The 27,995-nt window shown below is 40.9% G+C and overlaps 1 protein-coding gene across 1 annotated transcript; it reads left to right on the forward strand.

The window, feature by feature from the left end:
• LOC139159178 (vomeronasal type-2 receptor 26-like) lies at positions 1-26,900 on the forward strand. The gene is made up of 5 exons (XM_070736529.1): positions 1-218; positions 6,626-7,079; positions 9,549-9,761; positions 13,874-14,000; positions 25,996-26,900. The coding sequence occupies exons 1-5, from the start codon at positions 1-3 to the stop codon at positions 26,898-26,900; spliced, it is 1,917 nt and encodes a 638-aa protein (XP_070592630.1).
• The last annotated feature ends 1,095 nt before the right edge of the window (positions 26,901-27,995 follow it).

Consider the following 27,995-nt stretch of genomic DNA (forward strand, 5'->3'; position numbering starts at 1 on the left):
ATGAACCTCCTGCTGGTGGTTTTGATGCTACTGGTGTCCCAGCCAGTCTCTGTGAAGCTTAGAATGAAGTGCCCACTAAATTTGGACAACCAAGATGGGAAAAAACAATGGAGCTACTATAGGCCAGGAGATCATCTCATTAGCATAGTTGTCTCTGCATCAAAAACTTTACATGCAATATTACCTTTCAACCTGGCTCCTTCTAAACAGAGTGGGATGTAAGTCATTTACAGTGATGGGATTTATTTCCCTACATTTGCAGTTCTAACACTCTTCTTTTTTCCTTCTTATTTTACTTCTGTATTTCAGGACCTGACTAATTTATTGAATCCTTTTGATTTCCACAGTTCTCTTTTTTGTCTTATTTTCTGGGAGAGGCTCAAATCCAAACATAAGGAAAATAAAATCTGAAAGAGGTCCACATTATTTTCCTTTCCCTGTTAAATCCTGAAGTCATGACTTGAATACTGAGTTTCATTGAAAGTAATGATTGTTGCAGCTTCCCCTGCTCAGATTATTTCCATATTTTTATAACTTTTCATTGATATTCTGCGACTGATTTTTATAGGAATAGAGCAGTGATTTTCAACCTTTTTTGAGCCGCGGCACATTTTTTACATTTATGAAACCCTGGGGCACATTGAGCGGGGGGGGGGGGGGGTGCTAAAAAAAGTTTGGACAAAATAATTATCTCTCTCTCTTCCTCCCCTTCGCTCTATTTCTTTCTCCCTCCCTCTTTCTCTCCCTTCCTTCCTCTTTCTCTCTCTCTCTCTCCATCCCTCTTTCTTTCTCTTCCTTCCTTCCTCTCTTTTTTGCTCTCTTTCTCTCTCCCTCCCTATGTCCCTCTTTCTCTCTCTCCTTCCCTCCCTTTCTTTCTCTCTCTCTCTTGCTTTCTCTCTCTCTTGCTCTCTCTCTCTTTCTTTCTCTTGTTCTCTTTCCCTCTCTCTTGCTTTCTTTCTCTCTCTTGCTCTCTCTCTCCTTCTTTCTCTTGTTCTCTTTCCCTCTCGCTTTCTTTCTCTCTTGCTCTCTCTCTCTCTTTCTCTCTCTTGCTTTCTTTCTCTCTTGCTTTCTCTCTCTCTTGCTTTCTTTCTCTCTGAGCTTCGCGGCACACCTGACCATGTCTCATGGCACACTACTGTGCCACGGCACACTGGTTGAAAAACACTAGAATAGAGGATGATTTGTTTTTAGAACATCTTTTCTGGGTCACTCATCAAAAAATCTCTTTCATTTATGATTCTTCTACTTTAATGACTGAATTATTCTGCAACCTGTTTTTTGGGCTGGTGAAAATTAGAACTTTCAGGGACAATGGTGTATGTATGATTTTCAATTGTTTTGGAGGACTATCTCCACATTATCTTCTCAACACTCACAAATATTAAAGGGTGATGAGTGACTATAATTTGCCTCTTGTTTTGGATCGATATTAGCTTAAGTCTTGTGGAGAAAAAGAGAATAAGTAGAGAAAAAGCATTTAGTTTTTGCTGCTGATGATCCCAATATTAACATGAACCTGGTTTTACAGTAGTTTACCTCATGAAAAAGAAATAATGATTTTCAATATTGAAATGGTTAACAAAAAATACCTCCTCCTGCATAATCTCACACTTGGCTACAACATCTATGACAACTATTCAAACACACTTGGCACTTCAGAGGCCTTGCTAGAAATGCTCTCTACTGGAGAGGCCAATGTTCCCAACTACAGCTGTGGAAGGAAGGACAATCTTTTGGCTCTTTTTGATGGAGCTGGGAGAGACATTTCCATCCAGATGTCAAGATTAATAAGATCTTACAAAGTACCACAGGTTTGTGTTTGTCTTTTCCTTTCTGTAAAGTAAGTTGGTGATGGTTTGTGAGAATAGATCCAACTATTTCTTCTCCATGAAATTCAGGAGCTGCTTTTTACCATGGCATTTGTAGGTGTCATAACTAGGGACTGGGATACACAGTGAAGGGAAAGGGGTACAAGGATCAACAGAGGCATATCTTCTCATGACCCCATCCTCATTGCTTAGAGATCTTCTGCTGCGTACTCATGAAGGTGGGAGAGGCTCTGAGTTCAATCAAAGGGTCTTCTGTACTATAGGAAAGGGCAGCACCAACAGAAGTCTCCCATGTTTTTACATGATATTGGTCAAAATAATATTTTCAATCACAAACAAATCCCAGATTTATAAACAGAGTCTTACTGTATTATCTTTCCTACTGTTTATAAAACATTATCTATTTTGAATCTGTAAGAGCCACTAACATCAATTAACCATTTTATATGGAACTACAAATATGTTAGCCAAATTCTCATAACCACAAATATTTATTCTACAGCAGCATGAAGCTTACAACTTCAGCCTGATGATGGTGAATGTGATTTCACCGAAACGTCGCATAGACACTCAAAATATTACACGGGGCAAAACCCGAACTCAGAACAATCTACATACATATACCCGTGAAAATCTACCAAAACACACACACATACAGATAGATGATAGATAGATAGATAGATAGATAGATAGATAGATAGATAGATAGATAGATAGATAGATAGATAGATAGATAATATCTGGAATACCCATTTTGATCAAAAATTGCAATTGTGGTGTATATATGTATGAATGTATGAAGGTCTCTCTCTCTCTCTCTGTGTGTGTGTGTGTGTATAAAGAATGGTTGCTGGAATTGGACATTTCTATTTGAATGAAAAGAAGGACTAGGGGATACATGATAGCAGTGTTCCAATATCTTAGGGTTGCCACAAAGAAGAGTGAGTCAAACTATTCTTCAAAGCACCTGAGGGCAGGACAAGAAGCAATGGGTGGCAACTAATTAAGGAGAGAAGCCACGTAGATCTTGTTCTGTCTGGGTCCCCCCAGACGCCAACACCAACCAAAAAGAGTATCCAGACACACTGGTAAAAAGCAAAGGCAGTTTATATATTTCAAAGCAAACACAGGTAACAAAAACTGTTCTTACAGACAGGAATACTATGAAGCTTCACAGAGGTTTCACGAAGGCCAGGCAATAAAACAGGATTCTTGCTGGCAAAAACAACGCTGGAGATAATAAAACCCACGCCTCCCCCAAGTCTTCCAGACTTCTAGGCCACAAGCCAAGATCAGAGACGCCAAGAATCGAAGCAAGGTCACAGGACTCCCAGTTAATAACTCTCCACAAGACTGTAAGGGCGGGCCTGCCTTTTCAACCCTGCTGAGGAGAACCACACCCAAACCCAGCTGTTGCCAATTCAGGGATGGAAATACCTTTCTAATTGGCCCCGTCTTTGAGCTGCATGTCGCTGCCTCATGTCTATTATAGCCTGTGCGTCTTCATCCAATGAATCCAGGCTACTAGCTGGGGAGAGGCCCCCCCCCGGGGTCTCAGGCTGCTCTCCCTCCTCCTCTTCCTGATGTTCCTCTCCCCCGTCTGCCTGGTCCTCCCCCTCCTGTTCACTGTCCTCCTCCTCTGGGCATGGATCCGGCAGAGATCCAGCCAGTCCCTGAGGAGCCTCAGGCGGAATCACAACAGATCTAAGGATAAATTTCCTGACAGAACAATTAATCAGTGGAACAACTTGTCTCCAGAAGTTGTGAATGCTCTAACATTGGAAGTTTTTAAGAAGAATTCGAACAACTGTTTGGGATAGAGTTTCCAGCCTGAGCAGGGGGTTCCACTAGAAGACCAAGATAGATGGATAGATAGTGTTCTGTGCACGGCTCCTGGCACGAACCCCACAACTCAAAAATCTCTTATTATATGATAAAATCAAACTCTTTATTGAGAAAAGCACACATAATGAAAAGCAGATTTTGAACGGCAAGAAAAAATGAATTATCTTTCTCTTTGGAGCTAAATATAAACAATGCCCGGGAAAGGCACCAAACTTGGCCTAATCAGCATTCCTTAGATAACAAGTTCATTTATCATTTAAGCATATCAATTTGCTCACCGAAGTCCTGGGCAAAAACCATCTGGCAGACAATGTCTTTTATTGAGGCAGAAATCATGGTTTTAAAGCCTTGTTCGTCTCTTCCATTGAACATGGGTTCCCCCTGTACGTTTCGATAGGAGGAAGAACAGAAATTCTCTCCCTCCGTTTCCCATTGGCTCTTTCTCCTCCTCCATGGCGGCGAGGTATCTATAAGTAATCCTTGACTTACAGCCACAATTAGGGCCAGGATTTCCATTGCAAGAGCCAGGCAGTTATTAAAGGCAACCCCATGACCCAACAAACCTTCATCAATCCAAGCCAGTTTCCAAGTGGGTGACAAGACTGGCCTTAAGTCATTTTACCCCCAATTGTTTATTTTATTTATTTATTTACCCCTCAACATTGTTTATTTATTTATTTTGTCCAAAACACATTGAAGGTTACAGAGGATATACTCATAGTAGAATATATCAATGAAAGAAGAGAATATACGATATAGGAATAAAATATATCAATGAAAGAACAGAAGAAGAGATATAGGGATAGAAGAACAGATATAGGAGATATAGGAGAGACAATAGGACAGGGGACGGAAGGCACGCTGGTGCCCTTATGCACGCCCCTTACAGACCTCTTAGGAATCTGGAGAGGTCAACCATTGTAACTTTGGACAGTGGCTAAATGAAGGGTGATAGGTTGAGGAATGTTGTGTTGTGTTGTATGGTTTTAATTGTTGGGGTTTTATATATCTTTTCTTTAATATTAGATTTGTTTACTGTTATATTGTTTTTATTATTGTTGTGAGTCTTTGGAGAGGGGTGGCATACAAATCTAATAAATTGAATTGAATTGAATTGAACAACATTGAAACCCCACACCAAATTACCCCAAATCATTTACCTTTATACTGCCTGGAAGTGACATCACATCACAAAGAGGCTAAGTCAATACATTAATACCTTTTACTATGCAACGCCTCTCGCCTTCTGAGCAATCTTCTATAGCGAGAGTCAAAGTCAAACGTTATGGTCTTTGGAAAATGATATCATTGTCATATATGGCTATGGATCTTGGCTGCCTCAACATTAAATGAGTCCATTTAGACCAAAGGCAGAAGTGAGTGTATTGTTAAAAGATTTTTTTAAAAAAATATAGCTATGCAGCTTTCTTAGCCTGAAATATTACAGTCCAAAATGCCAACTTACCACCATGCACTTATATTGAACTGAACTTTGGGATTTAATTTATACCACTTCTAGAACAAATCCAATTAATTAATTTGAAAAGTATCTTAAGAATGGATAAAGGGACAAGGATGGATAAAAGGACTTCAACTACTGCCCTGAGAGCTGAATTGGGAAATTATACAATTTATAAAATTAGGGGATATATTTTTCTTATGAAATTAATGATATGGAAACTGTCAGAGTTTCAAAACAAACAAATTTCAATTAAAAAGGCCATGAAGTGTACAATTGACAAATTATATTAGGAACTGTGTTCTCCCTGTTTTTTTTCTTTTGTTCTTTTTTTTGTTTACAATTGAAGACAAAATTTTTAAAAAAATGCTGCACAAAGAATTTGAGATTTTGAAAACAGCCATCCTCACTCAGTAAGAGTGGCATATTTAAATGCATTAACTACTACAAATGTACCTTCCAAATCATCAAGTATTGAGTTAGAAGATGTAATATCTAGCAATCGCATTTAGACTTATATACCACTTCATAGCGTTTTTAGAGCCCTCTCTAAGTGGTTTACAGAATCAGCATATTGCCCCCAACAATCTGGGTCCTCGTTTTATCCATCTTGGAAGTATGGGGGGCTCAGTCAACCTTGAGCTGATGGTAAGAGTTGAACTGCTGAACTACAGCTAGCAGTCAGCTGAAGTAGCCTGCAGTGATTCATTCTAACAACTGCCCCCCCAGGCTCTTAAACTCTTATATTATTTAAATGTCAACTCTAGAAAAAAAGAAAGGGAGAACAATATCTTGGACTGCACATTAGAGAAACAATCTATTGGGATCCTAATATTTTTTTAAATGCATTTCCTCAGAATTTAATAATTATATATAATAAAATCCTTTTGGGGAGGAAATTATGGTCTGATTGTGGTAAATTCTGGGGTCATAAAGAAATACTATTTTCATTCTTTTTACTTATTCTCTTGCAGTATTTTTTTTTTAAGTCTACATTTAAATATTATTTTGTTAATGTTCTGTGCTTTTTATTTTCTGTTTATTGATATGGCCTAATGACTAATAAACATGTGCATAAGAAAAAAATTGGGTTCATTAGGACTTGATGGGACTGCAAATATAATAGATAATTCTTCATTGTTGTTTTTTTCCAGATCAGTAATAGAATTGTTTCAGAGGCTCTGAGTGATAAAAACCAATTCCCTTTTTTCCATCCGATGCTCCCTAAAGAAGGGTTCCAGTATCCAGTAGTTGTCCAATTGCTCCTCCATTTTGGATGGACCTTGATTGGCCTCTTTGCTCCAGACACAGAGAAGGGAGATAATTTCATGAGAACTTTTACACCTTTGCTTGTTATGAATGGAATTTGTGTTGTTATATCACAACAGTTCTCAGTGACTGGTCATATACCATCCCTCAGAAATGCCCTCTCTAAGTGGAGACAAGTCAATGTCTTTATTCACTTCTCAGATTTTGCTCCTCTTTTTGATAGAATTCTTCCTTTCTATTCAACATTTGAAACTTTGCCAGGACTCATTGAATGGAAAGTCTGGATCCTGACAGTGGTTGGAGTATATTTAGTGAGAAAGTATTGGTTTCACGAGTACATTCATAGTATTTGGAGCTTTCCTCTTCAGTGGAAAAAAATTTGGCGAAAAGATGATGCCTATAAATCACTTTTCTTTGTAGAACATGAATTTCAAGCTGACTATTTTTACTGTTCTGTTTCAAAACACATATTTTCTGTTAAAGGCCGGAGAAGATGCACCCAGAAAGCCCCACTGGAGAGCCAAGAAAAAAAGAATAGGATACAGATCGCAAATGGAAGCATTAGTTATAGTGTCATTAAGATTCTGGCCCATGTCTTAAATGCTGCATCCAAATCAAAGAGGAGAAGGAAGAAGGGAGAAGAGAGGTTGGGGATTACAAGACATCAACCATGGAAGGTATGGGGCATTAAGATATTCATGAACTCCATGTTAACAACGTCAGCCAATGAATAGGTATAGAAACTAAGTCAGCCAATGATAATTAAATACTTCTGAGTCTGTGCAGAGAATCAAAACTGAAAACAGAAGGTTAAGGCTCAACGTGGCTCAGTCCACTCTGTCCTCTCTGCTGTACTCTCTCATCTCTCTCTGATATATATATTAACTAATCAGCATACCTCAGCTACATCAACGACCCCAGGTGTTACCCCACTGACTCACCAGGAAGTTTCTACACAGCAGGCAATTGCTGAGCCATCAAACCACACCCAGCCACCAGTAGTTATAGAAGGAAGGCAGCTCAGGTCTCGCTGTGTTCGCCCTAGAACAAGGACAGAAACACCAGCCTGAAGATGACGAGTGGGACCTCGTCGAAACGTCGCCAGAAATTTCCAAATCCTACACGGGAAGAAACCCGAATATACCAAGACCGTCATATATATATATATATATATATAAACATATATATATATGTTTTTTTAATGTCGGATCACCCTGGTATATTGAAGGAACGTCACAGCTCCTTTTTGCCTCTAGGCCCAACCCAGGACCATTTCAAGGCAGTTAATTTATTCATAGCCGACAACTATATTCTGTATCTATCAATGTTTTTAGCTGAAATTTTAAAATTAAGGGAGACTAGGATGGTACCATTTCGGCCTTAATATATATCAGAGAGAGATGATATTTGATATATATATATTTGTTGATTTTCTGTTGAAATCACCCTGGTATTCCCAAATATGGGAGGAAGCAACTTTGCTTTGCTTTTGCCTCTCACCATCACGTAGGGGCCATGTCCAAGGCAGATAAACTATAATTTGCATGGTTACATATTTTTGATGATAAATGAAAAGGAAGGGAGCCTAGTATAGAACTATTTTGAGCTTGTTATGCTCTTGTCAGCTGGACACACCCTTACTGGGATTTGAGCCTGTAGCCTACTGCATGCAATGCAGGATATTAACCTTTCAGAGCTTATCCATCAAACTAAATTCTTTTTCATGGATTTTTGTGCTCTCTGAGTTTGGTTAAGCTTCTGTACAACATATCATACTTATTGGAAGATTTCCGCATCCTCCTTCTATAACTAAGACATTTTGTATATATTTTTTAAAATATATCCCAGATTCCTTCTTATTTTAAGCTCCTGTAAATCAACATGGCTGCTCTCCTTGTTGTCTTTCCTCAAGGCTAAAAGCAGTACTTTGATCTCTTTCTTGCCTTCTTTGTCCTTGCTTAAAACTAATGAAAATTTTGTGCAATATCTTCTCTAAGTGTGTTTCCTACAAGAGGACCTGGTATGATTCCACTGGATCATTAATGGCATTATCATCAAATTAATAATATGGTTATTATCCTACCATTAAAATATTATTGCTACTTTATTATAATCAGTAACCATTCTACATATAGAATAATGTGAGGAAAAACTACAAATATAGATTGTAATCTTTCCTAAAATGTTCCATGTAATTGACAATTTCTGAAAATTATATCTTCCCACTATACTTATTGGTCGGTATACAGTGTTGTGGTTAGCTCTGGCCCAGCTCCTGCCCCAAGGACTGTGGATGTGAGGGAGACATCCACATGCTGCAGGCCTGTTTTGCCCCCGGTGGAATCTGCTGATGAAGGCTCCTCTGACCAAGAAGACATGAGTGATAGGGAGGAGGAGAGTGTGGCAGACACCTCAGAAGGAGATCAATTATCTAGCTCCTCCTTGGATTCAGAACAAGAGTTAATGATACAGCCACACATGCGGAGAGCGATGCATAGGCAACAACAACTGAGAGATTATTATCAAAGAAAATGAGGCCACCTGTGGTTGGGTGGGGCTGTGGTAATTAGTGAGGCTGCTATAAATAGCAGCCTGTGGGTTTGGCCATTGTGGAGGATTATCTGATCGTTGTGTTTCGTGACTGCTTTACTGACTTTGACTTTTTGTGTGCTGATTTTTCCCCGCTTTGAAACTAAACCAGAGCAAAGTGTGTTTCACTTTGTGCAAGAAGGACTGTGAATTGCCTCACAGCTGCAAACTAAGTATCACAGAACTGATAAGGGACTTGTATAAATTACCAGTTTGTTTGGAGACGAGTGCTCTTTGCTATACCAAAAGAGGGCTTAGTTTAAGTGAATTTTCATTATAAAGAACATTGTTTTGAATTTTCAAACGTGTGTGTGTCTGAAATTTGTACCTGTGAATTTTTTGGAGGATTCTACCAGAGAGCCTGACAGAACATACAGTAAGATGGAGAACTAATACTGAACCTTTGTTCTTGAGTTTTGAAGATAGTGGCAACACATATTCTCACAACTCACAATATTTGCAAGTTAAACAACTGTAGAAGATTCAAATGTAAAAAGAGATATGAGTTTAGAAATCAAGATTTCTGCTTTTAAAATTCCTGGATGTTTCTATTCTAGTTCCATCAATTTATAAAGAAGAAGGAATTGTACAATCTTTCCCTGATGAAAGTGTACTTGGATCAAAATGGAGACATAACAGCAGATCTGACGATCTTTAGTGGGGTGGTTCTCCCCGAGGAGGATCCCATCAACAAGGAAATGGGGAGTTTTGAAAAAGAGAGACTTATAATCAACCAAAATGCTTTGTCACAGCTAAAGTTGCTGAACAAGGTGGGGAAAATAGTTTTTGTCTTTTTCCAAAATCCTAAGACCAGTATTGGGTTTCTGGGTGCACATTGGGAGATGGCGTTCTGGTAGGAAAAATGGAGCTGCACGTGCAGCTCTGCCTTCTCAATGCAAGCGCGTGCATGAAATTTGGCTTCTGCGCATGAGCAGGAATCCCAATCTCATGCAAGGATGCTCACATGTGTCTGATTTCGCCAATTTTGGGCCATTTTTTGCTTCTGTGCTTTCATGCACACAGATAGCAGATAGAATTCTTTATTGGCCAAGTATGATTGGACACACTAGGAATTTGTCTTGGAGCATATGCTCCCAGTATACATAAAAGAAAAGATACATTTGTCAAGAATCATGAGGTACAACACTTAATGATTATAGGGGTCAAATAAGCAAGGAGGAAACAATCAATATTAATATAAATCATAAGGATACAAGCAACAAGTTACAGTCATAAAGTAATTAGTGGGAGGAAATGAGTCTACGGAAAGGTGCGGCAGACAAATCTAATAAATAAATAAAATAAAATAAATGATGAGAAAAACTAGTAGTAATAGGAATGCAGGTTTAGTAAATAGAGTGTTCTTGCAGAAGATTTGGTTTCCTGCGCATGTGCAGAAGCCAAATCTCTCATGTGCATGCACACATCAGGGATGCAGAGCTGCGTATGCAACTGCACTGGTAGCAGCGGCGACGGGGAAACCCCGCCTGCTTAGGACCCATTTTAAATGGACTAAACCTTGTTAAAAAGGCAGATTACCTTCACTGAGAACTGAAGATGTGGAGTAAAACTTTTATACTTTTCTTAGGCAGATAGGCAGGCTTTTGATCTAGTGGGCAAGATATCCTGCACACACTATAATGCTGAATACTGCTCTAAGCTGATATACCAATATCCAAAATGAGATTTCAGGTGGTTATTATTTAGGAGTCACATCATAGCCTAGATCTGTTTTAAAAAAAAAAAGTACTATTGCTAACATGTTGTAAGCCTCCCTGAGTCTAAGAAGAAGGGCGGCATAAAAATCGAATAAATAAATAAATAAATAAATTTCCATTTAATGTCTCTTCTGAAATTTATCACCATTAAACTGGTGAGAGAGAGCATCATTTTATTTATTTATTTATTATTTATTTATTTTGTCCAATACACAATGAGGGTTTTAGTGGGTATATATATATATATATATATACACACACATAGTAAAATACACGATGAAGGTTACAGAGGAGATACTCATAGTAAAATATATCTAAGAAAGAATAGAAAAGAAGATATAGTAATAGAACATATCAATGAAAGAATAGAAGAAGAGATATAGGAATAGAAGAAAGGGATAGGAGATATAGGAGAGCAATAGGACAGGGGACAGAAGGCACTCTAGTGCACTTGTAATCGCCCCTTACTGACCTATTAGGAATCTTTTTTAAAAAAAATATTTTTATTGATTTTTAACAGTTTTTATATCACACAACATAAAACAGTGCATAGTGAATTGTGCCCATCACCCCGACACACACACATTCCCCACCACCAAATTGGGGGTGTTTCTTGTATAGTCCACTTAACCCAAGAGCAATATATCTGTTTACATATTATAGAGTGATTCCAATTTATTTCTTGTAGCTTGTTCTCGGATTCTGCTCGTCATATATCTTCTTACCTTGTCCCACCATCCCATCAGCTGTCCCAACTCAGTTTCATTATCCAAATTTATCCTTTTTTCCATAATTTCAAATTGAATATGGTCCACCATGTACCTATACCAATTTTGCATTGTCCATTTTGTCGCATCCTTCCAACCCAAAACTATTACTGCCTGAGCGCTTTCTATTGCTGCTTTTTTTATTTCTCTAAATTGTCCCATCACATTGCTTTTTACTAGTACTGCCATTTCCTTAGTGATTGTCCATTGTATATTTAGCATTGCCTTGGACGGGAAATGAACACTCGGACACCAAGCTGGGTAAAATGGGTCACTTTATTAAATATTAACAGAAAGACCTGCAGGGGTCACTAAATGGGGCGGAGTTTCCTGAACACAACATACTTGGGCAACTCAAATGGGTGTTACTCCATGCTTGGTCAGGGTGAGGCATGCCCCGCCTACTCCCGACCAGAAAGCCACGCCCAGCATTTGGGAGGGCTCGCCTTGCATGACCCGGAACCGGAAATGACGTAGGTGAGCCCCAAGGGCACCCCTTTCACACCTCTCTGTCCATGGAGGAAGCTTGAGTTGTGCAATGGGGGTGCCAATCATCTTACAACAGATGCCCAAAGGAGAACACACAGTTGCTACTGATACCCTTTCCGCCCCGTTTCTGCCATATAGTGACCAAGAATATAAACATCCAATTGTTGAATCAGAACCTATTTACATACAGATGCACCCCGTAACCACAAATCCTTACCCTCATCCAGGATGGAGTAGGCGAAAAACAATCCATAGCAAATGCCCAAAGACTGCAAAAATTCCTACTCGGCCCCTACCAGGCGACCTATAAAAACATCCTGGATTGAGCGGAGGGTGGGTGGGTGTCCGTTCTGCGGCGAGCTCGGGGGCAAGAGAAGCCGGGGGGGGCAAGCAAGCCCTGATAAAGAGCACACGCCCCGTCCCTCGGCTTTCCCAGAATTCCCGAGCGGCCGCTGATTGCTCTGGGGCGTTCCCGCGCTATCGCGGGGAACGCCCCCCAGTTGATGGGGGGGAGCCGAGTTGCTTCCCGCCATTGGCAATTTTCAGCCAGGCGTTATTTCACCGGGCCTCTCATTTCTATTGATATCCTCTTTCACTTTTTGCCAAAATTCCTGCACTATCGGGCATTCCCAAAACATATGCATAAACACTCCTTTGTCTTGACACCCATGCCAACAATTCCCCCTGACATTCTGCTGAAAATGTGCGAATTGAATGGGAGTAAAATACCACTTATGTAATATTTTCCTTCTCATTTCCCTGATTCTTGTATTTTTAATTTTCCTTATATTTTCTACTATATTTTCCATCTCTTGTACCTCTACTTGTATCTCATTTTGCCACCATTTAGTCAATCCATCAATTGTATCCCCTTCTGACTGCACTAGCAATTTGTATATATTGGTTGCTTGCACCTTTATCCCCTCACTTATTTCTCTTATTAGGAATCTTGATAGGTCAACCATAGATAATCTAAGGGTAAATTGTTGGGGGTTTGGGGATGACACTATGGAGTCTGGTAATGAGTTCCACCTTTCCCACACATGACTCACACTTATGTCCCATGTTCTGCATAAAAAAAATCACCTGACTTGCCCTTTTGAGGGACATGTTTTCATGACGTCACCTCCATCTTACCCCATTACACTTTTAGAAACTGGTCAGTCAGTTTTAGTTTCAGCTCACCAGTATGCCAGCCATTAAACAAATAATGATCAAATAAATTGAACAAATAATGATCAAATAAATTGCATCTTCTTTGGTTGACAGCCTTGTTATGTAAGGAACTTTTTTTGGTATCTAGATTGGATTGCATTGTTTTTGCAATGTTCCAGAACCTTTTTTCCCCTTCATCACAGTTTATTCTTTAAAAAAAAAAAAAAAAATTTATTGAATATATACATTACAAACAGGGTACAGAAAAGCAAAAGGGATATATATAATATACATTCTAACATTTATAATTTACTTATATAGTACACGTTTATTCTATTTTAATAAGTCAAATTCAATAAAAGTTTAACAATTTTTTACAATAAGGTTTACTGTAAAATTTAGTGTGAGTGGATATCTTATTTAAGATCATGCATATATGAAGAATGGAGGAAAGCAAGTTAATTCTACTATGAGGCAAAAGCTTTTGCTTAAATCTTTTCTCAATTTCGTCTCTCCAAGCTTCCTAGAAAGAAATTTTTTTGTAATCTCATCTGACAAAACTAAAAGGGGCAAACTAAATGATACAACTGCCTTCAACTGTACCTCCTACAACCATTTGAAAGTAGTTAGAGGTTTTATATTTGCTTTTGTGAAGCCTAGAGACTACTTGGCTAATGTTCATATATAGCTCCATTTTCCATTGACGGTGAGTTCTAACACATTTTCTTTGACATTCTTTTTCCCTCTGCTTAGTCTCTGCCTCTTTCCAAATGTGTGGAATATTGTCTTCCTGGATTTGTCAAGAAGGCTCGAGAAGGAGAGCCAGTCTGCTGCTATGACTGTATTCCTTGTCCAGAGGGGACCATCTCCACTCAGGAAGGTGGGTGACATCATAGAGAAAGTAATTGGATTCATCCAGAGCACTTTGATCAATATGAAAGTTAAAGACACCTGGAAGTTTGATTATTTTGTTCTTAATTTTCATAATGACCAATTTCTTCCATAATGGGAGGTAGGAAGGATGTTGTGGATTGGGTTCCAAATATCATTTCTGTTTGCTAGTTTGGATGTGTCCTTCCATTTTATCTTTCCTAAGGACATCTGAATTCTTGTAACTATCAAACCTGCCCCATTCCTGTTCCTTAGGAAAGAAAGACTCTCAACTCCATTAGGTTGAAGCAAAAGGTTTGTTTGTTTCTTTGTTTCTACTAAGGATGTTGGTTGCATTAAAGTTAGGCTAGCCCCATCTTGGCCTCTAACACAGAGCTTTCTGCAGACTCCAGACTGGCCCATGTTCTTCACCAGCCTCCTCACTGTCCTACTCTGCTGCCAGCTCTGCAGGCTGCCGAGGGACCACAATACCCACCAAGCTATGCACCACACACCAAGCTATGCCCACAGAATCAGCAATAAATAAATAAATAAATAAATATTGGATTTGTATGCCGCCCCTCTCTGTGGACTTGCGGCGGCTAACAACAGTGATAAAAACAATATGTAGCAATCCAATAATAAAACAACTAAAAAACCCTTATTATAAAAACCAGACATACATACAGACATACCATGCATAAACTGTAGAGGCCCAGGGAGAAAGAATATCTCAATTCTTCCATGCCTGACGGCAGAGGTGGGTTTTAAGGAGCTTACGAAAGGCGAGGAGGGTGGGGGCAATTCTGATCTCTGGGGGGAGTTGGTTCCAGAGGGCCGGGGCCACCACAGAGAAGGCTCTTCCCCTGGGTCCCGCCAGATGACATTGTTTAGTTGACGGGACCCAGAGAAGGCCCACTCTGTGGGACTTAATCGGTCAGTGGGATTCATGCGGCAGAAGGCGGTCCCGGAGATAATCTGGTCCGATGCGATGAAGGGCTTTATAGGTCATAACCAACACTTTGAATTGTGACCGGAAACTGATCGGCAACCAATGTAGACTGCGGAGTGTTGGTGTGACATGGACATTTTTGGGAAAGCCCATGATTGCTCTTGCAGCTGCATTCTGCACGATCTGAAGTTTCCGAACTGAATTGCACCACTGGATCCTCTGGATTGTTGAAGGAATCACATTTTAAGGAATTTCTAGAAGGTCTCATAGTTTGAAGATACTTTCAGTTTCAGAATGGTTAACGTTTTTTCTTCCTTGAATGGGTCTGTGCCACCTGTCCTAAAATAGGCAGTGTTGTATCATTTCTAAAAAGGCTCTCCATACCTCCAACCACATTAGGCAACTTTTATTCATATTTTGGGAGCAGTTAGTTGGTTGGTAAATAATCAGTAACTGAGTTTAAATAGTATTAAATATTATTGGGATCAACCTATGATCACCATCTGACAAAAATGGTGAAATGGTGTAAGTAAAAATATTAAAGAAAATAATAAATAAATAAGGAAAGGGAAAAAATGTAAAAGGAAGATTCGATGGAACACTGTATCTTTTTCTGCCATCAGTTTTCTCTTTTGGTGTTTCTATCTCATACTCATGGGTTTGCTCTTGAAAACTATTTGGAATTTACAAAATGATCCAGAATGCCATGGCATGCATGGTGTTGTGTTTCCCTATGTTCATCCATAGGACGGCATACAAATCCAATAAATAAATAAATAAATAAACGAACGAACAAACAAACAAACAAACAAACAAACAAATAAATAAATATTGTGCAAGATACAGAGATTCCCAATTTCTTTCCAAGTGCAACTACTGTCAACCTGGTATATAAGTTGGTGATAAATCAACGGCTTGCCACTGTTGATGCCGCTAAGTCCTAATGAAAGCAATGCCTTCAAAAGGGACAGAGAGCAAGGCAAGCCAGTGGGGTCACTCACGAACGCGAATCCTAGAAAGTAGAAACTGGACACATTCTCTCTCTGGGTGAAGTGACATGGTGTAGAGCCATGCGCTTCTATTTATTTGGGAACATAAGGAAATGGGGTATAATTACATATACATGTCAAAATGATACATCAGCCATACAGCTTCAAAGGTATCTTTGAGCTTCTTCTTTTCCCACACATATCAAGGAACGATCTTCATATCAAGGAAGAATCTTCTAGGAACTTCCTAAAAAGCAGATGTTTATTCGCACCTAGTTTCTTTTGAAGGTTTCTTCTGGTTAATCCCTCTTAATTGCCCTTTGATAGTTTGTGTGCTCCAGGCAATGATACTTCCCCCCTTTGATCCTATAATGTCCTGTCCTGAGTTGTAAAGCTTTTGAGATGTTTATTCTGAGCCCCTTTTCCCAGGGATGCAGATTAGGTTTACGGCCTCTCCTTGTCCTGGGTTTATGAATCAGGGTCACACAGAGTATATATATATTTCTATGCTAGAATTCCAGATTAATAAAAATCCTATCCTAACATAGTTTGATATACTGCAACATCTCCTACTTTTTTATTTGAATGCAAGCACCTTATGTCGGTGCTCTGTTCTTATTATATCCATCGGATCCTCACAAAACAGTCCTAGGGGGGGGTTTAAGAGGCTGAGTAGATTCATACAATATATCGTGAACAAAGGCAGAACGACACATAGAAAACAAGGAAGGAATACATTGGATAAAACAACATAACAATATAGCAGCTGAAATGATACCTATCACATACATAAAAATTACCCTTAACCAAGAGCCATCAGGAAGCCATGACCATAGAGCATTCCACCAATTGGATAATATGTCTGTGCCCATGTTGTCCAACAATTGTTTCATCCCTTTAATCTGTTCTTCAATGGTGGCAGAGTTATCAGTGAGATTGAAACAACACATGTTCTTAACTGCCTGACAGCCTCGATGGTGCAGTAACAATAAAAAGTCAATGGCAGCCCTGTTATCTAATATCGCATGTCTCAGGTCAGATTGCTCTTCATTTAGACCAGTCAAGGCAATGGAGGTTCTGTTAATATCTTTTGCCAAGGTACAAGCAAGCTTTCCTATCAAACGCTGATTGTACGCTGCCAAAGCGGGCACACCTACAAGTGAGGCAGTTAAAGAAATATATTCAGCTTTGTTCAACAAGGTGATGCTATCATCACAGGTGTTATCCAAGGGAATAACAGTTCTGCGTTGCCGATAATGGTGAGACAAAAGTACATCTTGCTTGGAGGGGAGAACAGGAACTAGGCGGGTCAGGCTACATACGGTTTCAGATAGGTTTGCTGGAATATAGTTGAAGGTCCTGTCACCACATGTAAAAAACCATCCTGGGTTAAGCAGAACATGACCATAGGCAAATGATACATTTTGAATGGTTGAGCAATTGCGCTTCCACATGGTAGGTGACAATTTCAAGCAGCGTGGATGGGATTGATGGGTGGAACAGTTAACAATACGGGCACACGCCACATCTGCTCCTATGGCAACATGAGGGGTATATAATGACATTGCTCCAGAAGGGAGACGATATGACTTGGGACCCCATTCATAATACCGGGCATAATGTAGTTCCTGGGCAGTTAAAAACATTGACAAAGAGGAATCATTAAGGAACACAGGAAGGGGGGTGCATACAGGAATCAGACAATGCCCAAGAACCATATGCATATCAACAGTTTGCGACAAACAAAATGTAGACAAGTTGGAAATATTTGCGAGACGTAGCCAAATATTATACTCCATCCGTTGTTGCAGGTCCATAGAACGTCTGGGGCGGGTGTAAGTGGGAGCACGGGAACAGGTAGGAAAAGTAATAATAAAAAATATGCACAAAAAACACGATAGAAAAATAAAAATGTGTAGAAAAAATGGCGTACATGACATTGGTCCATTTAATTTATCCCATAGAGTGAAATGGGAGGCGCATTTGTGAATGCTCAAAACAGGGCATCCTCGTGGAGGAAAGTGTCCTGGAGGGTCAGGAAAAACTTCATCATAAGGTGGAGGCTGATGCAGTCCAGATTCCTGGATGGGCGTGGGAACAGCCTCTGTAGGTGAGGTGGACATCATTGATCAAGGATACAGCACTCAGAGAGGTCAGGGAGGGATTGCTTCTTTTCCTTAGTTTTTGGCAAAAAGGGACGCACGTGCCGGCCAGGGACCCAAAGAACACGACCTTCCAATTGCACAGCAGCGTATCCTCGGCCCCAGGTGATGAGATCTGCGGGGCCTCTCCAGGTCAGATCTGGAAGTAACCTGTAATAAACGGGGGGGCGGGGGGGCAAGGATTCATGCGTGGCAAAATGTCGCTGTGCAGCAGTAGAGAGAGCGAAGGGCCCAGTTAAGTTTAGAAAATTAAGAGTAAAAAGTACTCTGTTTAATTGGTTTTGCAAGGACGGGAGGCCTGGAGGGATTTTCTCCATTTTTAATTTTTCTAGCGCCCGTTTAACGGTTAAATTTCCCCTTTCCACCAAAGCCTGCCCCCTACAGTTAAAGGCTATGCCAAACTTATGCTTGATGCCCCATGTATTACAAAATTGTGCAAAAGCTGAGCTTTTATAAGCGGGCCCATTATCTGTTTTGAGTTCTTTAGGGCGTCCCATCGTTGCAAAGGTGCGAATACAATGGTTGATAACATGTTTCGTGGTCTCGCCTCTCTGTGGGGAGGCCATAATAAAGCCAGAATAAGTATCAACAGAAACATGTAAATATTTCCAGGGCGCAAAAGGTTGGAATTGCGTAACATCCATTTGCCAAATTTGTGAAGCCTCAAGACCACGCGGGTTGACCCCCATGGGAATGGAGTTAGCATGCTGACTGCATGTGGGGCACTGCTGAACAATGGCCGAGGCTTCAGATTTTGAGATACTAAATTGTTTGGCGAGAGCTTTGGCATTTTGGTGAAAATAGGAGTGGCTCTCCCAAGGGGTTGGGGAGGACAGAGAAAAAACAGCAGGTGACCGTGCCGCCTTATCGGCAGTGTCATTTCCCTCGGTTAGCATTCCTGGGAAAGGCTGATGACTGCGTACGTGAGCAACAAAAAAGGGGGCAGTCCTAGCCATAACTAGCTGCTGGAGAGTCAAAAACAGGGCCAATAAGGAGCTGTCAACTGCTGGGGACAGATAAGCATCAAAAATATTAAGAATAATCTGGGAAACATACAAGGAGTCTACAATAAGATTAAAGGGTGTATCAGACAGTTTCTGAAAGGCCAAAATTGAAGCAGCCAATTCTGCACGTTGAGCAGAGGTTTGGGCTGGGGTGTGGTGTATAACCCATTGGCCATTTATTTGGAAAACACAGGCTCCCCTGGTTTTTGTCCCGTCAGCAAAAACAGTTAATGCCTGCGGGATAGGTTGATCTTGCATACAGGTGTTAAAGCGGACAGGGACCAACTGAATTAATTGAATGCGAGTGTCCGCAGGTAGATGATATAAGACCTGACCAGGCCAGTCCACAAGGGCCATCTGGAGGTCTTTACTTTGAGAAAATAAAGATTCCCACATGGGGAGGGGAAGGGGGACATAAAGTGAGACTGGCTCAAAACCTATGAGCGTTAGACAGCGGTGGCGGCCACGAACAATTAGAAGAGAATATAATGAAAAGCGAGAAGAAATAGTTTTTCGGGGTGTGTGTGGAAGATGAATCCATTCAATGATTAAGATTGATGAGGGCAACACTTGTATAATACAAGCAGTAGGAATAGAAGGAGTGTTAAGCAAAAGAAGAGACAGGGGGGTGTTTTCCTGGCATCTATCCACCCATTTAACACGCAGCGCATTATTGATTTCAGCCAATGTATCCAGCTACTCAGGGGTGAGGTGGATAAGATCTGAGGGGGAGGAGGCTCCCGCCAGGGCAGAAAAGAGGGGGGTCAACTGAGAAGTTGTGAACCCCAAGTAAGGGCGAGCCCAATTCAGCGATCCCAAATACTGCTGGAGCTGAACCAGGGTGGCAGGGGAGGGTAAAGACAAGGAGGGAAGAACAGGGAAGGAACGGGACTGGGAAAGTTTGTGACCCAGATACAGAAAGGGTTCTGTTTGCTGAACTTTTTCAGGAGCTATAGTCATGCCATTAGCAGTTAAATGTTCAATGAGAAGGAGCAGAATTTGTTGAAAGGATGGGTGAGGCATATCAGCGCAAACCATGATGTCATCCATAAAGTGGTAAAGAAGAACGTTTTCATGGGCGAGGCGAAAGGGCTCTAATAGTGAATGTACTACGTACTGACACATGGTAGGGCTGTTTAACATGCCTTGAGGTAGAACTTTCCACTGAAAGCGAGAAGTAGGATAACTATTGTTAAACACAGGGAGAGTGAAAGCAAACAGCAAGCGATCTTGAGGTTGCAGCGGGATAGAAAAGAAAGCATCCTTTAAATCTATTACAGCCAGTTTGAAGTTTCGTGGAATGAGATTGGGGTTAGGCAATCCACATTGTAAGGGACCCATGGGGCGAATTACTTTGTTGACAGCCCTAAGATCTTGCAAGAAATGCCAACGCCCACTTTTCTTTTTAATTACGAATACCGGAGTATTGTAAGGGCTGTTGGAGGGCTCCAAATGACCAAGACTTTTTTGCTCCTCCACTAGCGCTTTAAGAGCTGTTAATTTTTCCAATGAGAGTGGCCATTGATCGATCCAGACAGGAGAAGAATTGAGCAGTTGAAGAGAAAGCAAGGGGTCAGACATAGTTAGTCAAGGACAAGGGAAGCGTTAAACTGAGAAAGAAGATCACGTCCCCAGAGGTTGACATGAAGAGGGAAAACAACAGGACGGATACGTGCCTTGGTCTTAGAAGAGGGGATTGTAGCTTCTATCCAAGTAGTACTAATCTGTGCACTCTGAATGCCGCCGACACCCCTCACGGCCGGTGAAGATTGCAAAGGCCAGTCAGTGGGCCAAAGAGAGGACTGGATGACGGTGACATCAGCTCCGGTATCTAAAATACCAGAAAAAGGAATGCCATTTAGAAAAAGGGTCAGCATAGGTTTAGATGAAGAGACAGAAGAGGTGAGAAGAAGTGTACTCCATGGGTGCTCCTCATGAATGGAAAGATCATCATATCTATGAAGATCAATTTCTAGGGGTACAGGCACAACGACAGCAACGTCAGAGTTTTGCTGCACCACAATGGGAGAATCTGGGATACAGACAAGAGCCAAGGAGGTTAGGTCATGGGCAGAAAGTAAAAAGGGGGAAGCAAGAACCCCTTTGGAAATAAGGTCACGATGAGGATATAGCATAAGTGGCAAGGAAGGGGGAAAAGAGAGAGACTGAACGTTTAGGGGAAGAAAGTAGACAAGACCAGGGGTCTGCATAGGCACAGTTTCTGCAGCTTGAACAATTGCGGATTGGACAAAGGTGGTGGATTTACCAGGATCTATCACCCCAACCGGTGATGTGAGGATGGCAATGGGCTCGGGCTTCTCAGGGTGTTCCTCGCCCAAATGAATGGAGTCCCGTTCAGGAGGTAGGGATAAAGCAAAATGAGAAGTGGCCTTGAGAGTGGGGCTAGCCACATGCCCCGAACCTTGTTTCCCGAAATCGGTTGGACATTGCTAGGAGAGGGATTAGGAATAGAGCTGTGGCTGGCACGGCATTCACGTGCCCAGTGACCAAAGCGGCCGCATCTGGGACACGGAGTTTGTGGTCGCGCGCCCGTGGTTTGAAGGGCAGCACCACCGCCCGGGGCGCGGCACTGGCTTCGATAATGCCCATAGCGCTTGCAATTGAAGCAGGCACCTGCCCTGGGGTGGGAAGAAGAGACCTGCAAGGCAGAAATGGCAGAGGCCATGAGTTCAGCCTGATAGGTAAGGGAGCCTACTCCAGCTGCTTTTTGCAAATAATCAGCCAGGTTTTTTGTGGTATCTCCACGAAGCGGTTCAAGAACTCGCTGACAATCTACATTGGCATTCTCATAGGCTAAACGTATCAACACTTCTTGCCATGCGTCAGAATTGTTAATATCCCGCTTCAAAGCCTTTTGCAATCGTTCAATGAAAGTGTCATAGGCTTCAGAGGGGCCCTGACGAATAGTAGTGAAGGAAGAAGCAGATTTAGAAGCAGGATCATCTATCTTAGAAAAGGCATGAAGGGCACACTCATTAATAAGAAGAATACAAGCCAAGTTAGTAGTTAGCTGTTGTTGTTGAGTCAGGAACGCACCTTCCCCTTTAAACTGGTCCAGTGGGAATTGCCCAGTTTGGGCATGTTTTTCCTCACATTTTTGGTAGAAGAGAGACTTCCAAATTACAAATTGAGTGGATGTTAGACATGCCTCTGTAAGTGTCTTCCAATCCATAGGAAGAAGGTGATAAATTGCAGTAAGATTTTTTAAAACAGCCTGACAATAGGCAGAGGTAAGACCATAATCATTGATAGCTTCTTTCAAGTTCTTCAAGACCTTATAGGGAATGGCCCTATAATGCGGGGCATTACCCCCAAAATCAACAGGGAATTGGGAAATAGTTTCAAGATCTTCTGGAGAAAGAGATGGGTCAGTCAGGGCGGAAGCAAGCCCTTGTGCAACCGCACTGCCAGAAGAAGGATCCGAGCAAAGAGGGGAGGTGAAGTAAGCAGAAGCAGGATTTTCCTGGGAAGGTGTAAGTACAGGAGCAGAAAAATCCTGAGAAGGCATAGGCACGGGATTTGGGGGGGGCATGGGTTGAGGAAGGCAGGGGTCGATGAGGGAGGGGGAATAAGATGGGGGGTGGTGCCGAAGGCTCGATGGGGTGAGCAATAGAGAGGTTGGAAGGAGGGGGGGGAATCAAAGTTGTGAAAGCGGAGTGCAGCAAGGACAGCCTTCCAAGTTAAAAGAATTTTTGCAGGAGCACAAGGTTCCTGGTAAAGATACGTACCTATCTTAATCCAAACGGCAGGCTTTAATGAGCCGTGAGGAGGATAAGAGGGACAATGTTTCCAGACATAAGTTAAGAGTTGGCGTAACTCACGTTTAGTAGGGAAAAGAAAGTTTTTTCTTAATTTAGATTCAAAAGCTCTGAGAATTTGCCCAAGTTCCTTTACATGAAGGTCCCTTTCCCTGGACAAAACCACTCCCATACTTACGAAAATCGTCTGTTCCTTTCCTGACGAACGACGAAATGCGCAGATAAGCGATGAGAGTCTCAGGCACGTGACGATCGCATCGGCACGCCGAGGTAACAGGATAAATCTGCCCGCATTCTCCACCACTTGTTGATGCCGCTAAGTCCTAATGAAAGCAATGCCTTCAAAAGGGACAGAGAGCAAGGCAAGCCAGTGGGGTCACTCACGAACGCGAATCCTAGAAAGTAGAAACTGGACACATTCTCTCTCTGGGTGAAGTGACATGGTGTAGAGCCATGCGCTTCTATTTATTTGGGAACATAAGGAAATGGGGTATAATTACATATACATATCAAAATGATACATCAGCCATACAGCTTCAAAGGTATCTTTGAGCTTCTTCTTTTCCCATACTTATCAAGGAACGATCTTCATATCAAGGAAGAATCTTCTAGGAACTTCCTAAAAAGCAGATGTTTATTCGCACCTAGTTTCTTTTGAAGGTTTCTTCTGGTTAATCCCTCTTAATTGCCCTTTGATAGTTTGTGTGCTCCAGGCAATGAAACTTCCCCCCTTTGATCCTATAATGTCCTGTCCTGAGTTGTAAAGCTTTTGAGATGTTTATTCTGAGCCCCTTTTCCCAGGGATGCAGATTAGGTTTACGGCCTCTCCTTGTCCTGGGTTTATGAATCAGGGTCACACAGAGTATATATATATTTCTATGCTAGAATTCCAGATTAATAAAAATCCTATCCTAACATAGTTTGATATACTGCAACATGCCACAATATCTGTAGAAGGCCTAATGTTTATGGGAACTTGGAAGGGACCAGTTAGGTCCCACAGAGTGGGTCTTCTCTGGGTCCCATCAACTAAACAACGTCGCTTGGCGGGACGCAGGGGAAGAGCCTTCTATGTGGTGGCCCCAGCCCTCTGGAACCAACTCCCCCCAGAGATTAGAATTCCCCCCACCCTCCTTGCCTTTTGTAAGCTGCTTAAAACCCACCTCTGCCGCCAGGCATGGGGGAATTGAGATACTTTCCCCCTAGGCCTTTACAATTTTATGCATGGTATGTCTGTATGTATGTTTGGTTTTTATAATATTGTGTTTTTAACTGTTTTTAGTATTGGATTATTATTATATGCTGTTTTACTTTTTTTTTTTTTAATTTTTTTATTGATTTCCATAAAATAGACGAACACACATACAAACACTAAACATAAAGTGGGGGTGTATTTCCCCCGCTTCTTTTGAAAGTATACATTCAAATACAGAAAAAGAATACATAGTTGAATATATGTTAACTATTAAAAAATTAATAAATTTGAGTTAAAGTTTAACAAATCTTGAATACAATGTAAATATTGGGTAAGATTAGTATAACATAATCATCAAAACATACCTTTAATGTAAACTTAGTTAGTATAGTGAAATACCATATTCATCAAACCAAATATTTAAACTAATTTCAACTATTATACATCAAATTTCTTAATATATTACTTATACTTATACATAAACATCAAAGAATGCATTTAAACTAATATTAATATTGTTATCACCTAGGTAAAAAAAAATACAAAAAATTAACTAGAGATAAATATGTATATCTTATTTTTTCTTATCTATCCATTTATAAACATTGTTCCATGTTTCATAAAATTTAGTATCTTCTTGATCGTTTAATCTTCTTGTCATCATATTCATTTCAGCGCAATCTAATATTTTAGCTATAACCTCTTCTTCCTTGGGGACTTCCTCCCCTTTCCAATTTTGCGCATATATTATTCTAGCCGCGGTTAATATGTGTATAATTAAGTAAAAAATTTCTTTCTTGTAAGTCTGATTTGTAACACCTAGTAAGAAAAATTCCGGGGTATTATCTATATCTTGCTTTATGATTTCTTTTAATATTTTCTCAATCATCTTCCAATATATTTTAGCTTTACCACATGTCCACCATTGATGGTAATAGGTTCCTATATCCTTCTTACATTTCCAGCATAATGAGGATGTTTTGGGAAACATTTTTGCTATCCTATTTGGTGGGAGATGCCATCTGTAAAACATTTTAATTTGATTTTCTTTTAATGAAACTGATTTAGTCATTTTCCAGTTATTGATCCAAACTTTCTCCCATGTATCTATGTCTATTTCCTTGCTAATATTTCTATTGTAATTCTTCTACAATATTTTTACTAATGCTGTTAGCTGCCCCGAGTCTCCGGAGAGGGGCGGCATACAAATCCAATAAATAAATGAATGAATGAATGAACGAACGAACGAACGAACGAACGAACGAACGAACGAACGAACGAACGAACGAACGAACAAACAAACAAACAAACAAACAAACAAGGGAGCGGATGCAGCCACAAAGCATTATTTCAAGAAGTTCAAGCCATCCAATGTCCACCATCAGGGCAGAAGCGAAAGGAGGAGTTGCCACGCTGGTACAACCTGAGTGGGCAGCAGGACAAGTTTGAGGGTGTTGGGCAAAGCATGTGAACTTTCAACTTTCAAACTGTCATTCAGGTTTCCCAGTGTAAGTGCCAGTATGGCTCTGCCAGTAAATTGGAACTTTGAGGAATACTTCAACTTGGACTCTGATTTAAGTTGGATGTTATCTGGAACCTTGACAAATACATTTATCATTAAAACCCTACAAGTAACAGAACCAGGGTATTTGCAGAGCTTCCTCTCCTTAAATATATCTGGAAGCAGATATAATTGGCATGCAAAAGGTCTGCTCCCTAAAACTTTGCCCAATTCAATAGGTCACCATAGTCTTAAACTATTTGTTTGTTTGTTTGTTTTCTTGCTTGCTTTATATGCTGCCTCTCTCTGAGGACTCGGAGCAGCTTACAACATATAAAAGAAACAATGTAATCCAATTAATTTAAATTAATTGATCTAAAACACCAGTAAGACTATAAAAGAAATATTACTTTGTTTTCTCAGACACTGAAAAATGCATCAAATGCCCAGATAATCAATATCCAAGCAAAAACCGAGTTGAATGTATCCACAAAAGAATAACCTTCCTGTCCTATGAAGAATCACTGGGTATCATCCTAGTCTCATTTGCCCTACTCTTGTTCCTAATCACAGGCCTTGTTTTAATCATATTCCTTCAATACCTTGACACACCCATTGTCAAAGCCAACAACCGGGACCTCTCCTACATCCTCCTCATCTCCCTCCTGCTTTGTTTTTTGTCCTCCTTTTTCTTCATTGGACAACCAAGGAAAGCCACCTGCCTCCTCCGACAAACAGTGTTCAGCATTGTCTTCTCAGTAGCTGTGTCTTCTGTGTTGGCTAAAACAATCACAGTGGTGCTGGCCTTCCTGGCCTCAAAACCAGGAAACAGGGTGAGAAGGTGGTTGGGGAAGAGCTTGGCCAACTCTATCATAGTTTGTTGTTCTGGTGTCCAAAGTTTCATCTGTGCCATTTGGCTGGGAGTTTCTCCCCCATTCCCTGATTCTGACCTCTACTCCCAGCCTGGAGAGATAATCCTTCAATGCAATGAAGGCTCTGTCACAATGTTTTACATTGTTCTCAGCTACATGGGTTTCTTAGCTGCCATTTGCTTCATAGTGGCTTTCCTGGCCAGGAACTTGCCTGGGGCCTTCAATGAAGCCAAGCTGATCACCTTCAGCATGTTGGTCTTCTGCAGTGTCTGGATCTCCTTCCTGCCCACCTACCTGAGCACCAAAGGAAAATCCATGGTAGCCATGCAGGTGTTCTCTATTTTGGCCTCCAGTGCTGGTCTACTGGGATGCATCTTCTTCCCCAAGTGCTACATTATCCTCCTAAGGCCAGATTTAAACACTAAGGAACATCTAGTAATAAAAGTAGGGACCTGATAATGAAATTGTTTCTCAAGGTCATGATATTTAATTATGGACTGCAATTATTGTTGTTCTATATGCTTTGTTTGCCCCTATTTGATAATTAACTTCATGTATTTAAAACCTAAGTAAATAAGAATAGTTAGATCAATAAACTTAAAATCCAAGATAATTACTAAACAATAAAATAAATTAGTAATTAATTTTTGTGTTTTTAAACTGCTTGGTTTTCCTCAGTAGACAAATTAACCCATGTTTACCAACCCTTTAAAAGAGGACACATATGAACCAGGGGTGAAATCCAGCAGGTTCTAACAGGGAAAACTAGTAGTGGAAATTTTTTAATACCTCAGCTACATCAACAAGCCCAGGTGTTACCCCACTGACTCACCAGGAAGTTTCTACACAGCAGGCAATTGCTGAGCCATCAAACCATACCCAGCCACCAGTATTTATAGAAGGAAGGCAGCTCAGGTCTCGCTGTGTTCGCCCTAGAAGAAGGACAGAAACACCAGCCTGAAGATGACGAGTGGGACCTCGTCGAAACATTGCCAGAAATTTCCAAATCCTACATGGGAAGAAACCCGAATATGCCAAGACCGTCATACCTGTACTTGTGAAAATCTACGAAAACATATATCCCTCTTTCTTTCTCCCTTCCTTTCCCTTTTTTGCTCTCTCTTTCTCTCTTTTCCTTCCTCCCTCTGTCTTTCTCTCTCCCTCCCTCCTTCCCTTCCCCCTCTCTCTTTCTCTCTCTCTCTCCCTTTCTTTCTGTTTCTCTCTTCCTTCCTCTTTTCTTTCCCTCCCTCCCTTTCTCTCCCTTTTTCTCTTTCTCTCCCTACTTCTTTCTTTCTTTCTCTCTCTCTTTCTTTCTCTTTCTTTCTCTCCCTCTTTCTTTTGTTCTCTCTCGCCCTCCTTCCCGTCCTCTCTTTCTTTCTCTCCCTTCCTTCCTCTTCTCCCTCCCTCACCCCCCATGAACCCAGCCCCTTCCCCGGGGCTCAGTAGGCACTCCTGCCTAGGAGCAACTTCACCTGGAGAGAAAGGGTGGGGCTTCCACTCCTCCTTCGGGCTTAGAGGCTGACGGGTGGGACATGTGAAGCACAGAAGGTG

The sequence above is a fragment of the Erythrolamprus reginae genome, chromosome 2, assembly GCF_031021105.1.
Source record: "Erythrolamprus reginae isolate rEryReg1 chromosome 2, rEryReg1.hap1, whole genome shotgun sequence".
Classification (NCBI taxonomy): domain Eukaryota; kingdom Metazoa; phylum Chordata; class Lepidosauria; order Squamata; family Dipsadidae; genus Erythrolamprus; species Erythrolamprus reginae.

Coding starts and splice junctions, on each gene's coding strand:
- LOC139159178 (XM_070736529.1), top strand. CDS start 1: ATGAACCTCCTGCTGGTGGTTTTGATGCTACTGGTGTCCCAGCCAGTC. Junction 219..6,625: donor CCTTCTAAACAGAGTGGGAT/GTAAGTCATTTA, acceptor TCTTTTTGATAG/AATTCTTCCTTTCTATTCAA. Junction 9,762..13,873: donor AGCTAAAGTTGCTGAACAAG/GTGGGGAAAATA, acceptor CCCTCTGCTTAG/TCTCTGCCTCTTTCCAAATG.